Below are 14986 nucleotides of genomic sequence, written 5' to 3' on the forward strand. Positions count from 1 at the left end.
GTAACCCTGGCAGGAGTGTACCGACCGCTGCAGCAAAGCATTTATGTGCCCTTGTGCCAAGGCTTTCTGTGGTGCTGAACAATCCTCCAGATCACTTCAAAGGAGGAAAAAAAAAACCTCTCGTGTATTTTCTCTGGAATAACAAACAGAGCCTCTTCACGGCTCCCCAGAGCCAAGAACAAGTTCCCAACGACTGGCCAGATTTGGGCAGCCCTGCCAGCCCCAACCCGCTGCAATCATCCCTCGACAAAAATTATAAACTCCAAGCACTTTCTCCATCTATTATACAGAAAAAATAGCCTTCGTTTCTCGCTTTGTGCGGCTTTATCACGCCTCAACCATTTTAGCCTGAAGCCAGGAAGCTCTTTGGGGAACGGACTGTCTTAATCTGCATTTGCACAGCACCCAACAGAACAAGGCCTCCAGCCTGACTGCAGCCTTCGGGTACTGTTGTAATACAAATAAAACAGCAGCAGCAGAATACACCTTTCAAAGGCTGCAAGATGAACCACAAGCCTCCGGACATGCTGGAGAATGCCAGGCAGAAGGAGCAGGAGCAAGGCTGCAGCCCCCCGAAGCACACAGCATGGTGCGGCCACCCCCGGCCATGCCCCGAGCCCCACGAGGGACCCAGGGGCAGGCTGGCACCGGGACAGAAAAGCACGCAGCAGGGAACACCCCTGCTCACAGCCAGGTTTCCGTGGAGGCAGCGAGCAAGTTCCAAACCCTCACAAAAAGCAACCAAAAACAGTCGGTGCTGTTAATGTCATGCTTACTGGAGTGAGAAGCTGAGAAATCCCCGCATCCCTGCTCTCCCCCCTCGCCAACCCCGCCTGCGCACACCGATGCTAGCGAAGCCTCTCCAGCCCCCTAGGCAGGAGCTGCGCTGGCTCTGGGTGCTGTGGGGAGAGGGGCACGGTCTGTCCGTGCCCCCCGCAGGCCTGCCCAGCACCTCGGCAGCTCCAGGCCCCCATGCCATGCTTGTTTACTTCAAACATCTGCGTTGGAACACTTGGACGCGGTGCCGCACGCCGTGCAGCATCCTGGCATGCACACCGATGGAGGATCGACAGCATATGGGCGGCTGAACAACGGCGCTGTGCATTTACACACGCAACACAAATAAAGCAGGTGACTCTGGAAGGCCTCGGCTCCCTCCCTCCCTCCCTCCCCGTGCAGGAAGCCCTGGGCACGCCAGCACAGCCTCGCAGCCAAATTCCTGGAGACGGCACCCGCTTCGGGAGGGGAAAAACCCGGGGAGAGCTGCCCAAGCTGCGCTCCTCGCCTCGCTCTGCCCCTTCCCGGCGGGGCCGAGCTCTGCCCTGCAGCTTCGCCCGCTCGTGGAGGCTGCTGGCCCCAGCGGGAGCCTCTCTTCCTCCTCCTCCTCCTCCTCCTCACCCCACCGATCCAGGCTCCACCTCGCCCAACTTTTCCTTACGTTTTCCCTTCACCTGGAGGGCGTCATTTTAATTAGCGCAACACCCCTGCTAACAACAGCAGCTAATTAAGCCATCCGCTAAGCACCCGTAACGCGAACTTAACGAGAAGTTGTGCCGAGGCTTCCTCCGCGGGCACCAGGCAGGCTGCAGCCGCCAACTTCGGCAGCCGCCGCCGGGAACGCATCGCCGAGCAGCGCCCGGCCCCGAGCACCGGCAGCTTCGGGAAGGCGCCGCACCCCCGAGGGAAAACCTCCCCCCCCCCGGCGGCCCCGGGCACGGCGATGCCGCTCTGCACCCCCCCCCCCGCTACCCCCAGCCCCGCGGGGCTCCCCCAAACCCCGGCCCCGACGGCCCCGGGGATGCCCCGACGGAGCTTCCCCGCCGCCCCCGGCGCAGCACCGGGGCGAGCCGCCCCCCCCCCTTCTCCGTTCCCCCCCCCCCGGTGACTCACTCTCAGAGGTCCCCGCCGCGGCGGCGGAGGCGCAGGGCAGCCGCGGGTCCCCGCCCGCCGAGCGGCATCTCCCGAGCAGCGGCGACCGGGGCAGCCCGGCGGCGGCTGGGGGGGGCGGCGCGGCACCGCCTGGGCTGGCCCCGCCTGGGCTCGCCTCGCACGCGGCTGCGCCCGCGCCGCCGCCCCCGGAGCCGCCGAGCGAGAGAAGCGGCGCTGGAACCAACGGGAACGGCTGGAACCAACGGGAACCAACGGCAACCAACGCGCCCGCCCCCGGCCGCCGCCACCGCCACCGAGAGCCGCGGGCGGGGGCACGTGCGGCCGCGCCGCCCCCCGGCTCCCCCCCGGCCCCCGCCTCCTCCTCCTCCTCTTCCTCCTCCCCGGCCCCGAGCTGCCCCCGCGGAGCCGCGCGCCCACCTCCTGCTCCTCCCGCACCTCCGGTGCGCCCCGGGCGCGTTCCCGCGGCACGAGGCGCGCTCCCGGCTCGGGATTAGGAGGGGGGGGGGTGCGGACCGGTCCTGCCCCCCCCCCCCCGAGGGGAGGTCGCTGCTGCCTGCGGGTGGGCGAGGGGCTGCCCCCGGGGGCTTCTCCCGGCGCGTTCGGTGGCACCGGCTGTGACAGCACAGCGAGGGGTGACCCCCCCCGGCAGCACAGCGAGGAGGGAGCCCCCCCGGCTCAGTGCAGCACCCATTGCTACCCCTGCACCCAACGCCCCGGGGATGGGCACCCAGGCCCGCTGCAGGGCGGCAGCAAGGAGCGAGGTTTTGGTTCCTCGCTGCAAACATTGTGAAAACCAAGTTGGTGCACGGAGCCCACGGGGTGCAGGCTCACAACACAGCCAGGGTTAATAAAACCTCACTGCGTGCCTCAGCCCCTTACCCTTCCTTCTCTTCAACTCGAAGGCAAGGACCTCTGGGCGCTGATCTTGGCGTTCCCTCAGCAGCTGGAGGTGATCGTCCTCCCCCGAGCTTTCTGCAGGAGCAGACCTCTGGCTCCCCCAGCCCTCCCATCCTCCTGCTGTTTGCCTCCTCTCTCAGGCAGCCGGCTGAGCACTGGTGCAGACCCGCAGTGCAATGTTTTGCGAGCCACTGGCTGCTAGAGGCCCTGTTGTTCTGCCCTTTCTCCTCTGGCTCACCAGCGGCTGTGCAAGCTCGCTAAAATAGTAATGAGCACCATCTGTTTGAGCAGCACAGCTCCATTTAATCAGGTGTGGCCGGACGGTCGTGTCCCCTCTCCTGAACCTGGGAGAGGTTACACAACACAGATGCAGCAATCAGGTCCTCACGGCCCTGCCAGAGTCACCGTAAGCACCTCAGAGCTTTTTCTGGCTCGAGTGATCCGTTTGTGGTTTCCAGCAGTGAAGGTTGTGGCAAAGCTTCCCCAGTTACATTGCCTGGGAAACATCTGGAACACCCGCAGCCTGCTGGAGTCAGTGACTTCCCCTGAACTCAGCGCAGGGGCTGTCCCAAGGCGTTATTCCTGTCCTGCAGAGTCCACGTGTGGCACTCCGGGAACAGGCCCCACTCCCCCTTCCCCTCCTGACCCGTTTGCTCCTGCCTCCAAGCGCTCTGAGGAACCCTCTGGAGAGAACCCTCGGGGTTACGCAGAGCAGCAATGTGAGTGCGGACGATGAAATGCACCGAGCGCACCTCATCCATCCAAACATCCATTCTGTATGATGAACGTGTATATTTTTAGCCCTCGGGGATGCAGCAGCAGCCCAGAGCCCAGCCTCGCCGCCCTGTCAGGGAGGCAGCAGCCTTGTTCTCACGCCCTGCCAAACAATGGGAGCGCTCAGCCAGGATGGCTCCTTGCTATGCCCCGCTGTGCTATTTTCTCACGGTTCATTGAGGCCGAAGATGCTTTAGGCAGCAGATTTGGAGAAGGGGGAAGCGGGAACGCGGGAGAGAGAAGCTCTGCAAAATTTCTCCGCATTCGAGCCCCCGAGCTGGGTCCCTGCCGACATCTGTTCCTGGAAGCTGGTGCCGCTCGGGAGGCACGCGTGCAGCGGGGCGATGCTGCGGGATTGCTAGGCAACCCCACGCTGCCAGCAGCAAGGGGCCAGGGAGCAGCACGCAGCCGGGGCTCGCACCCGCTCCCCGGCAGGGAAAAGCGGGCAGGGGGAGCGCAGCCCACTGAGGAGCCTCGCTGCGGGGCCAGGAGCAGCGCCGAGGCCTGGCCAGGGAGAGGAGGAGGAGGAGGAGGAGCGGCGAGGGGACGGGAACGGAGAATGCGCGAGAGCGGCAGTTGAGGGAAGAGAAGCAGTTAGGAAAACACGAGTCAACAAAACCCTGCCTTTTGGCAAGGTTGTTATGTGAACCAGAAGGAACGAGTATTAATCTGGAAAAAAATATTTGTTTTTCTTAGCTTTTTTTCACAGCCTATTTGCCACTTAGAGCCTCAGTTTGGAGGAAGGCAGAGTTGTTAAATCGCTGCTGCTTTTTTAGCTGTAACGATGAGGTTTTCCTTTTCATAGCTGTGGCTGGGGAAGAGACCTGTTGCGGCTCTGCCTGGGGGTTTTCTTGCATGCAGATGCTATGAGCAGGGGCCACAGCAGAACCACGGCACGAGGGGACCCTCCTCGTCCCCAGCACTGAACGTCTCATCCCTGGTTTTCCCTCTGCAGAACCCAAACAAGGAGAGTGCCAAGCAGCCAGTTCCAGATCTGCAGAAATCATCTCTGCGATGCAACAGATGGTGCTCAGCCCGAGGAGAGCAGAGCAGAGCAGAGCAGAGCAGAAGGCTGCAGCAGCCCCCCCGGGTCACCCTCAGAGGCTCCTGGGGACCCTCGACCTGCAGGTGCCCAGACCAGGCTCACCCCCCCCTCTAAAGCTTTGCTCGCTCTCCCAGCCCTTTGCTCACCTGGTGCCAAACACCCAAGGAGGCACTGCCTGCGCAGGTGATGCTCCGTGCTCGTTTGGCTCCGAGGTGGCACAGCTGAGCCCAGCCCTGCGCAGGGGTGAGCGCACCGAGCCCTGCCTCAGATCAAAGGCCCGGAGGCACCGCGCTTCAGGAGCCTCCCCAGAGGTGTGGGGAAGAACACTGGTTGCCCGCACAGCCACAGCATGGACGGGGCAATGACAAGGCAGCACTCAGATTTTTTTTTGGCATGTGTCAGAAGCCCTGACCCAAAAAACCCAAAGCAGAACGTGTAACACCCGACCAGAAAGTGAATGCGTGCCTGGTCATGGACGAGCTCAGCCTACAAAGCATTCTCCAGCACCGGAGAGTCGAGAGCCATGATAATGTGCTCTGAAATAATGCTTTTTTAAATACAATTTATGATAGATTTCATAGCTAAGTTATGCAACATAATGAGCAAATCTAAAATGTAATTGTCACTGCGCATTAACAGCAAAATCCTGAACCTCTATTATACTAACAAACTTATTAAATCAGTGAACATTGCATTGCATCAGTCAATTACTAAACCGATGCTCAGATCACTGGAACAATCTGATATCCATTAGACAGGCAGAAGGAGGGGAGCACATCACTGGAGCTGCCCACGGGGTGACATGTTTTAAAACACTCAATGTCTTTACGCTTTTGATGCAGTGCTGCACCTGCGGGATGTTTTGCTGCCACTTCCCCTGTTCCCAACGCATCCCTAGAGTGCCGCTGTGCTGCGCATGCACTCGATGGGAAAAGGGCCGGGATCCAGCCTCACAACGCTGCCTTCTCCGAGGAGCCTGAAGTTTGCCAGGGAGCCTGCAGGCCTTGGACCCCCTGGGGCAGGCACAGATCTGAGATCATCCCTGGCTCCAGGGCGGGCTGGCGGACACCCGCCAGGGCCACACGTTTTCAGCAAAGGGCATTTGCTGCAACAGCAGGACAGAGCACGTGAAGGCTGGCACGAACTCGGCCGCGTGCCCCCCGCTGCTCAGTGCCCATCCGCTGCTGAGACCCCGTCCCCAGCAGCGCTCCCTCCTCGCGAGGTTGGTAAGCACGGGGTAAGCCGATCTTGGAAAGGCATCCACGCAAACATCTAAAGCGAAGTGTGCTTTGCACCTTGGTGTAGTGATTTGACACAGCACTAATTATGCAAATTAATCATTGGTAAATCAGGTACGTGTTTACTTATTTATTTTGCGTTTTGCACAGCAACCAGGCAGGAGGAGTGTTGTGAAAGAAAAGCTGCTCTATTTATTCTGATAAGAAATGTTTGGTAACATGTTGCATGATCCAACCTCCCCACGTTCTTTTTCAGATTAAATTCTAAATTGATTTGCTGGTATCATACCGTTCATAGCTCTCAATATGTCATCGCAGCTAATGAACCATGCCAGGGACACATTTATAACCCTCTATTAGCCTCTTCCATCAGGAAGGGATTTTTTTTTTCCCCTCCTTGTTCTGAGGTTCTGAAAGTTACAAAACAAAATAAATCAAAAACCGACCAAACAAAGCACCGGAACCAGAAGCAGCAGCAGACGTTACTGGAACTCAGACACTCCTGTGGCTGCCACCGCTCCCACCTCGGGATGTGGCTTTGACGTGATGCAGCTCACGTGAAGCAGCCCGGGATAAGTCACCCAAACCCCACCGATTCCCTACGCCCAGCCGAGCAGAGCTCGGGCTGCTTTCTGAGCACCATTTACAAACTTCCTCAAGCAGCAGCCTCAGTGCACAGAAGGCAGAGAAGGAAGGCAGCTGCCGAGCCCATCCTGGGGCCGGTGCTGGGGACCCTGCTCTGGAGGTGCCCCCAGTGCAGCACCACCGAGGTGGCGGTGCCATGCAGAGCCCGCTCTGTGCCCCCACACCTGCAGCAGCAGCTCCATGCACAGCCTGCACCTCCTGAGCTGGGTCTGCTCCTCGGCACCAGTGTTTTGCTGCCTCAAAGCAAGCACTCCTGCACTTGGTTTCTCTGCCTGCGTGCTTTCCCAAGTGAGGGTTGGGACAAAACTCCCGCGGTTTGGATGCAGCTCGTCTCCAGTGGTGAATGGCCGAGGCTGGGAGATGGCGGTGGGAAGAGAAACGCAGCAGTGATCGAGGGGCTGCCCTCACCTTGTGGTGATTGCTGCATGCGCTGCAGGAAGACAGCATTTAAACCATGAGTCGAGTCCCCCTTCATTCCAAATGCAGTGCTTCAGGAACGGAGAGACAACTCTATCGGGGGAACAAGAGCTAATTAAATTTACTGGGATCATTGAAGAGGAAATTATTTAATATTCTGCATGGAATTTAATATCGGAAAGCATGAAGGGCCTTGTTCCATCAGAGATCGGTTCCTTCCCACACCCGAGTTCACACTGCACACCCAGCCCTGCCGCAAGCCAGGGGCAGTACAGCAGAGCTGGCTGGCCATGAGAACCTGGGCTGGGGAGCAGCACCCATGGGCTGCTGCTGCAAGAGCACCCTCTGTGCTGCCAGGGCACCCTCCATGCTCCTGACTGCTGCCACGCTGGGCACCCATGGGGTACGGGGCTGCCTTGTCTCAGGTGAGCACCCACACCCACACGGGGCCATCAGCACTGACCTTAAACACCATCACCCAGCCCCATTCTGACAGCCAAAACGTTGCAGCAGCTTAACCCCCCCCATTTTGCTGCTCAGCCCAAGTTGCAGCCCGGGCAGGGTGCTCCAGGTTCTGGGATCAGGAGGACAGGGAGCGAACGCTCTCCCTGGCCGTGCACCTCCGCACTGCAGCAGGATCCGACCGTTCCCATTCCATGCACTTCATGCCTGCAGCTCTCCAGCTTCACCCGGCTGCAGGGACCATCCCCATCCCATCCCCACCACCTCGGTGCCATGTGCGTGCCCACCAGGACCCAAGCAAGCCCTTCCCTGCCACGCGGGTGGTGACCAGGGACACCACGGCCAGAAAGCCCCCAGGGACACCACGGCCACAAAACCCCCACGCCGCGAGTTTCCCCGCTGCAGCTGCACCGCGCCGCTCGCAGCTGCTCATCTGGAACCGTTTTGTTCTCTTCACTACACCCTGGCTCCTTCCTTGGCTGTTTAATGATTTTTTAGAAGCAAAATGTCAGGCTCCGCTCGCTACTGTTAAGAAAAAAAAATATAAAAAAAGCGCAGTGATCGCTTCCCAGATCGCTCCCCAAGGGCTGGCGCTGGTCCCCGGGACAGGCAGCCCCACAGAGGTGGGCGGTGGGGGGGGGGCTCTCACTCCGAGCCAGCAGCCGGGGGCTCCTGCAGCCCCCCAGGGCCCTGTTTGGGTGGGGGAGCCCCGTCTGCCCCAGCTCCCAGCCCGCTGAGCCGCTGCCCACGCAGCTCCCCGCAGCACCAGAGCCAGCCGCAGGGAAGCGCCGACTTCACTGGGAGCGCCGAGCAGTGCCGGCCCTTCTGGGGGCTTCCTTCTCCTCCCTCCATCCTTTCCACCACCCTCTCACACACATGAAAGTGATTATAAGTAGCAATAATTTCGCTTCTGTATTTATGTCACCAATACCTTCAGCTAATTCCTGTAACTGCCAGCATGGAAGCACTAATACCTCTGCAAAAGACAAAGCAATTATTTCTAAACATAGCTCCCTTTCCTTGCATTGTCACCATCTAAATCACTAAAATCCTGGTCTGTTGTCAGCATCTTTCTCTAACTAGCAGGGGAAAAAATGATTTTTATTTTTTTTTCCCAAAAAATAACATATCCATTGGCACAAAGCAAGCAAACCAACACGGCACCATCACCTTCCTGCAGCCCCCACGCCAGCTCAGAGGTGACACAAGAACAGAGCCCTGGGTGGGATGCTCAGGACAAGGGCTGAGATTCCCCAGTGCCTCCATGGGGAGAGCTCCGGAGCCTCCCCGTGGCCTCGCAGCAAACACCCTGGATGCAACAGAAACCCACAGGGATTAGTGACCCCTGCGAAGGCTGCCCCTTCCCACAGAAACCACAGCCAGAGGAGGAGCAGGGGAAGCACGGAGGCAGGCAGCTGGCTCCCCAGGGGCCCCAAAATCACCACTGCAGCAGCGAAGCCCCTGCACCTTCCCCAGGTGAGGAGCGCGGCACCCACCCGAGGCAGAGGCAGGCACCTTGGCTGCGCTGCCCGCCTCTGCGTCTGGCTGGAGACACGCTGTCTGCCTCGGGACCCTCTGCAGCACCAGGCCTGATTATCCTACGGGCCTGCTCTCAAGAAATTAAAATGAGCCATAAAATGACAAGTAAAGTGGAATAAGGGATGTAAAGAGCAGAGAGAATGTAAATGGTGCGATTAGCATATGTACAGCACTTGCAGAGCGCCTGTTCGCCACCGGGTCAGTGCCCAGGCTGCAGGAGGGAGGCCGGGCAGCCCCGGGGGGAGGCAGAGGGGATTTCTGCCTGGGGGTGCTCCCCAGCCCCAGCCTCTCCTAGGCACCCGCTGTGTGTATCCATAAAGGCTTTGGAGACCTCGGACAAGGCACAGTGACCCCAGTCCCTGCAGCCCCAAAGGGCACGGGGCTGAGCGGGGAGGGAGCAGCAGAATTACGGAGCAGGCGAGGGCTCCCCATGGGGGTGGCGTGAGCTGGGACCTGCAGGCAGCAGCATGCCTGGGTGACCAGGCACCCATCGGGGGGGGAATACGGAACAGGCTCAGTGTTTTTTTTTCAGTGGGTTGTGCACAGAAACCTTCCAGGCTCCTGCACGCAGAGGAAGGTGCAGACGAAGCCTCCATCTCTGGAGCCAGACCCCGCTGCCTGGCCCCGGCCTGAAGCACGATTTAGGTGAGCAGACCAAGGCTGAGCAGGGAGATGAAGGAACAGCAGCGGCACCACTGCACTTTGCTGTTGGCTGGATGCTCACTGGGAAGCACAGAGTGGGGCAGCATCCGTCCAGGGAGCACCAAACGTCCCCGTGGCTCAGCTGGGCCAGAAGGCTCCCAGGGGAGAGCACCCGGCCAAGCAGAGATGAGGGAGAGAGGCCACTTTCATCCAAACTGCCCTTAAAAACATCTTCATAACATTTCACATCCAACCTACAGTAGCACCTCCAGTAATTAACAGCTATGTTTTAATTAAACATTGATTAACTACTAATTAGTCTAATGATTAGTCACCTGAAGGAGACAAAGCAAAATACTGGATCTGCCAAGATAGGAGAGGGAGAAGGCAAATGATGAAAGATGAGAGGCAACTTAGATTCCTTCGCTGCTTCCCTCTGGGCCAAATGTTTTCTCTTATTCTAGTCCTTTATAAATGATGCCTTCAATGTGAATTTTCCTAATTGTGGCAAGTCTGATAAAGTCTCCAGTGAGTGATGCAGAGAAGACTGATTTTCTTCCCCTTTATCCATCAGATTTCTGCTCGTTAATGCAGCTAAAGAGCCTTTCCCCACCATCAGCGGAATTAGTCTCTGTCGCCATACCCAAGTCAGCTGGGGAATTTCTGTGCATTTCCTCCTGCAGTGTCCGGAGGACGCAGGCAGCCGGGTCCACACACTGCCTGCAAACACCCCCTCAGGCCACAGCACCACAGGACAGTGCCTAGCGGCAGAACAGGGGCACGGCGGTGCCACCGGTGGGGACACTGAGTTTGTTTCACCCTGAAGACCCTCAGGGTGCTCAACCCTGAACAGCTTTGTACTTACAAGGAGACAGAGTCAGGTCCCAAAAAGCAGCTTCCCCACGTGCCAAGGGGCCCCTTGGCAGCACGGCTCCGACCCCGCTCCACTCGCCCCTGCAGCTCCCCGGCTCCAGCACGCACCAGGGCGTTGCTGCTACAGGGATGTTTCTCATTTTGCCGTTCCCTTTTGTGAGGTGCTCCCATTTACCTACGTTACCTATCCCTTGGAAGAACCACTTCTGGTGAAGGCTGTGAACGTGCTGGCAGCAGCGCGTGGCTGCTCGAGGATCCCCACGGCCCCTGCTCACCAGCAGCTCCCGAGGTGTGCACAGCCACAGGGCGACTGCACCAGCAGCCTTGTGCCCTCCCTCCTCCAACCACAGTTTTCTTGACCCTTCTGCATATTTGAGCCTTTGGAGTCATCGCCCCTTTCCCCCCTCCCTCCCCTTCCTCTCCCCACTCTTCCCATGCCCCTCTCTGGAGTTTTCCGAGGAGGCAAAACAAGGCTAAAGCCTCCCCAAGGAAGCAGGCAGCTCGAAGGCTGGGGCCAGGCAGGCTGGTGGTGCACCCAGCAGGGACAGGCACAGCAGGGGACAAGGCGGGACACACGGTCAGTGGTAGGGCTGTGATCTGAGCCCCCCGTGCCCGCTAGCAGGCGGCGGTGGTGCACAGACCTCAGCCTGAGCAGCCAGACCCGAGTGCCCTGCGAGCACCCCAAGAGGCACTGGGGGGACCCACGGTGGGGAGGGCACAAGGGGTTAAACCCTGCCCGCCCGCGTGCGCTCGCAGCGCTGCAGGTATATCGATCGGCTCACACATCTCATCAGCCCGGGATCGGCACAGATCGATGGGGTTAGGGCAGCGGGAGAGGCAGCCCAGTGGGTGCCACCCTCCTCCTCCTCCTCCTCCTCTCCCCAGAACAGCATCAGCAGGGGAGCCCCCGGAGCTCCCCTGGCTGCTGCAGAGGGGGGTGCTGGCAGCCCCCCGCCTGCCCCCAGCTCTCTTTGCAAGGCGGCTTCAGCCCCTGGGAGAGGAGCAGGGCAGGGAGCAGCCGGGGGCTGGCACCTGCGCTCCCAACACGCAGCTCCCCAAGATCCAGGAGGGATCAGACCGGGCAGCTCCCCCCAACCACCCCATCCATCCCACGAACGGGGACGGCTGGGAGCTCCCCGCTGGAGCCCGCAGAGGAGCAGGCCCATGAGGAAGAGCATGCGGTGCCTGCACGCCCCCCCGGGCTCCCCCGCCCTCCACACGCTCACCGAGACGCTCCCAGGAACGCCGCGGAGCCCACAACGCGTGCGCTTCATCCAGCCGAAATGTCTGAGCTGTGCCAGCAGCGGGGAGAGGCGGCAGCCCTGGCTACGGCTGCTCCGTGCTCCTCCACAAAGCAATCTGCTGCTTGGGCTCCTCTCCGCTTCCCTCTTACGCAACTGCACAAAACGGAGAGGGGGAAAAAAAAAAAAAAAAATCCCCTAGATGCTAATTTATCTGAGGAGCTCAAGCAGGTCTGCACAAGAAGGCAGCTTCAGCAGAAAGAAGGTAAAAAAAAAAAAAAATAAAAAAGGACCAGCCATGTCTGAAGTGCTGCTTCAGAAACCCAGTGCATGCAGCAGCCCTCCCAGCACCAGCACCGCCACCTGCCCCGTCCCGGCACCCGCTGGGAGAAGCCCAGAGCAGCAGCGGGTGCAGCAGCACCAAGCAGCCCCCCAGGAGCTCGCTGAGCCCCAGCTGCCTGCCCCCAGACACCTCGGGCAGCCCGGGGCGCCTCGCAGCCAGCCTGCCCCCCTTTCCTGGGGCCCGGCGGCAATTACAGGTTTAGCGGTGCAAAGCAGAGTTTAATAGCAGCCAAGGCTGGTGGGATTGATTTCTTGTTTTGTTTTAAGTGCAGCTAATCTAATAGTTAATTTATTTAAATTGATAGGGCAGAGAGAAATTACATTTCTATTTTCTCTGAATAGATTTTACAGTGTCTGGTGACCCAGGCAGGCTCGAGAGCTGGGTTAAAGGCCCTAACATGCCTCTGCAAAAGCTGCCTGTATCAGCCCGTAATATTTTTCAATTCATTACTGCCATTTTAGCAAACAACTGCTATAGATTTTTTTTGTTACAGCAGCTCTTAACGTGTTAGTCGTGGGCGCGCTGGTACCTGCCCCAGCCCCTTGCTGGAGGCCTTGCCAGCACCCCGCCAGGTAGCAGCGATGCCTTTGGGCTCCGGGCAGGGAGAGCAGGGACAGGCAGCCCCGAGGCCTCGTCCCGCTGCAGGCTCCTTCCTGCTAATTCCCGTTTGCGGGGATTTGCTGCTTGCACTGAAGCCAATCTGCAGTTCAGATGCACAAACAGCGCTCTGCAGCTGAGCGTCTGAAGGAGGGAGCATACCTGGGCTGCAAATTCTGCTCCTCAGCCTTTGGGAATCGTCTTTAGGGCTCTCTGCGAGCTCTGTGCTGTGCCGTAGCATGCAGGCTCTCCTGCTGCAGGCTCCAGTGAGCACCTCCAAGGATTTTCCCAGCAGGGGTGAGAAGCACCCAGGACAGGCAGGGATTGGGGGCACCACAGAGCCCACGACAGAGGTGAGAACCCGTGGGGCCAGCACGCGCCCAGCAGCCTCCCACACCCCAGCCCTCCTTAAACGGGGCACATTTAGGAGCCCAGAAGGAGGCAATAAACACAAGGGGGGCTAGCAGTGGGTGCTGGGGCACTGTGCACTTTGCAGAGCTGCTCCACACGCAGAGCAGAGGCAGGAGCAGGAGCATCCCTGCCCTGCTCCCCCGGCGCCGTGTGCTGCTCCACCGCAAGCACTTCTGCAGAGCCTTCGCAGCCCTCGCTCAGCCATAGGTTTCCTGTAAGAGTCAGCACCGTGCCAGATTTATAGAGGATGCTGCTCAGTATTTCATGACTGCTGCAGGCAATCCCACTGCTGCCACTGCGGCTGCACAGAAAGCACTTTGTAGATTTGATTATGCGATAAGGGGCATCAGAAATGCAACTTGTTGCCTATTTCCCAGAGTAATTAATTTCATCTGTATTGAACAAATGACATAATTTGAGGATTTCTGGGTTATGGATTAAGTAAAGACCAGATGAGAGCGTCCTCATTGGCTTGGAGATTAATTAACACCACGAGGTGAAGCGAGCTCTCTCCCCTGCAGGATTGCTTTGCTGGTACATTTTTAATCCACCTGCCTCGCACTGCGGCTCACCCCAGGGGACGGAGCACCCGCGCCACAGCCGGGCAGCAGCAGCCCCAATCAGTCAGGTGCAGGAGCCCTGACCAGGATTCGTTCCCGTACCAGGACACCGGGAGATGTCCAAGAACGACGCCAGGCTTCGAGGCTTCCGGGCACCTCCCGCTCCCCAGCCTGGGTTAGTGCTGGCTGCTCAAATCAGCTCCCCTGGCCAAGTGGTGGGTGTGATGGAGAGCACGTCCTTGCTGTGCGAGGAAGCACGCCAAGCCCACGCAGGCTCATTTCCAAACCATTCAGGGGCACTGGGGCAACCCCCATCCCACCAGGCTGCCCTCACCTCGCACAGCGCCCACCCAAACCCACACACCCAGGCCGGACCCTCAGTCCTTGCATCTCACCAACCACATCACTCAAAAAAAATACAAGCCACGCATTAATTTCAAGCTCTCTTACACAGGTCGAGACCAACAGCAGCTGCGTACAGAGAACAGAGCTAAATGCCTGGGCTGGGGGGAGGACCAGGGGTTGCTGCAGGGTCCGGGCACGCAGCACCGCACCCAGACCACCACAGCCTCAGCTCCTCACCTCCAAGCCTCTCCCAGCAGGGCTGGATCTGGCCCTGGCTGTGCACTGCAGGACCCCTGGGAGGAGCAGGGACCTCAGCAGGGCTCTGGAGGAACTGGGTGCCCCGGCACCCCGTCCCTATCCCCAGCACCCTGCTGCTGCACTGCACCAGGGCTGCTCTCACCCCAGGAGATGCCCTGCACGGCTCCAGCTTCTTCTCTCATCTCTGCTCTGCTCCCAAGGAAGGCACAGAGGGCTCGGGACAGGAATTTCCCCTCCTCCATCTCAGCGTTAAAATTTTCTGAGTGAGGTCGAAAAAAAAAAAAACAGGACTCCGTGCAGCATTTATTCATGAGCCAGGCATTTTATTTAATGTGCCTTGCCATGCAGGATCAAAGATACAGAGCAGCACCTAATTAATTATTTTTCTCTTCTTCTGTAACATCCCCTAGTTGAGCGCCGAGTCCCAGAATCTAAAAGCCTCTTTCAATGACTCTGCATAATGAGATGGATTTGGACTCCAGCAAATTTGTTCGGTTTTATGGAGTATTACATGAAAATGCTGTGAAATTAAGTTCTGTCTTTGCTATCACGCCATGGCCATCAGAGCGCTTTTATGTATGGCGCTGAGACTAAAAGATGGGAAAGTGAGTCCTTGCTGCAGTAATGTGGCGAACGGGGAGAGGGAGGAGCCGTGCAATGGGGATGACATGGTGGAGGGTGAGACCCGGGGAAATGATGAAGGAAACAAGAAAGCCATGCAGATAAAAAGCCCACTGCCGGGCTAACAGACCGGAGCAGCAGCAGCCAGGACAAGGGGGTTCAGCTCACCCCAATTTCCCTCCACAAAA

At 58.9% G+C, this 14986-nt stretch overlaps 1 protein-coding gene across 1 annotated transcript in view; it reads left to right on the forward strand.

The window, feature by feature from the left end:
* Positions 1-503: 503 nt before the first annotated feature.
* ENPP7 (ectonucleotide pyrophosphatase/phosphodiesterase 7) overlaps positions 504-14986 on the forward strand; it is a gene marked incomplete at both ends in the record, with an annotated part of 30321 nt that continues 15838 nt past the window's right edge. The window contains 3 exons of the mRNA XM_084298310.1: positions 504-589; positions 1549-1712; positions 1897-2205. Of these exons, the coding sequence (XP_084154436.1) occupies positions 504-589; positions 1549-1712; positions 1897-2205 (559 nt within the window). The remainder of the gene's footprint in view (positions 590-1548; positions 1713-1896; positions 2206-14986) is intronic.

The sequence above is a fragment of the Netta rufina genome, assembly GCF_964035555.1.
Source record: "Netta rufina genome assembly, chromosome: 19".
NCBI classification, from domain to species: domain Eukaryota; kingdom Metazoa; phylum Chordata; class Aves; order Anseriformes; family Anatidae; genus Netta; species Netta rufina.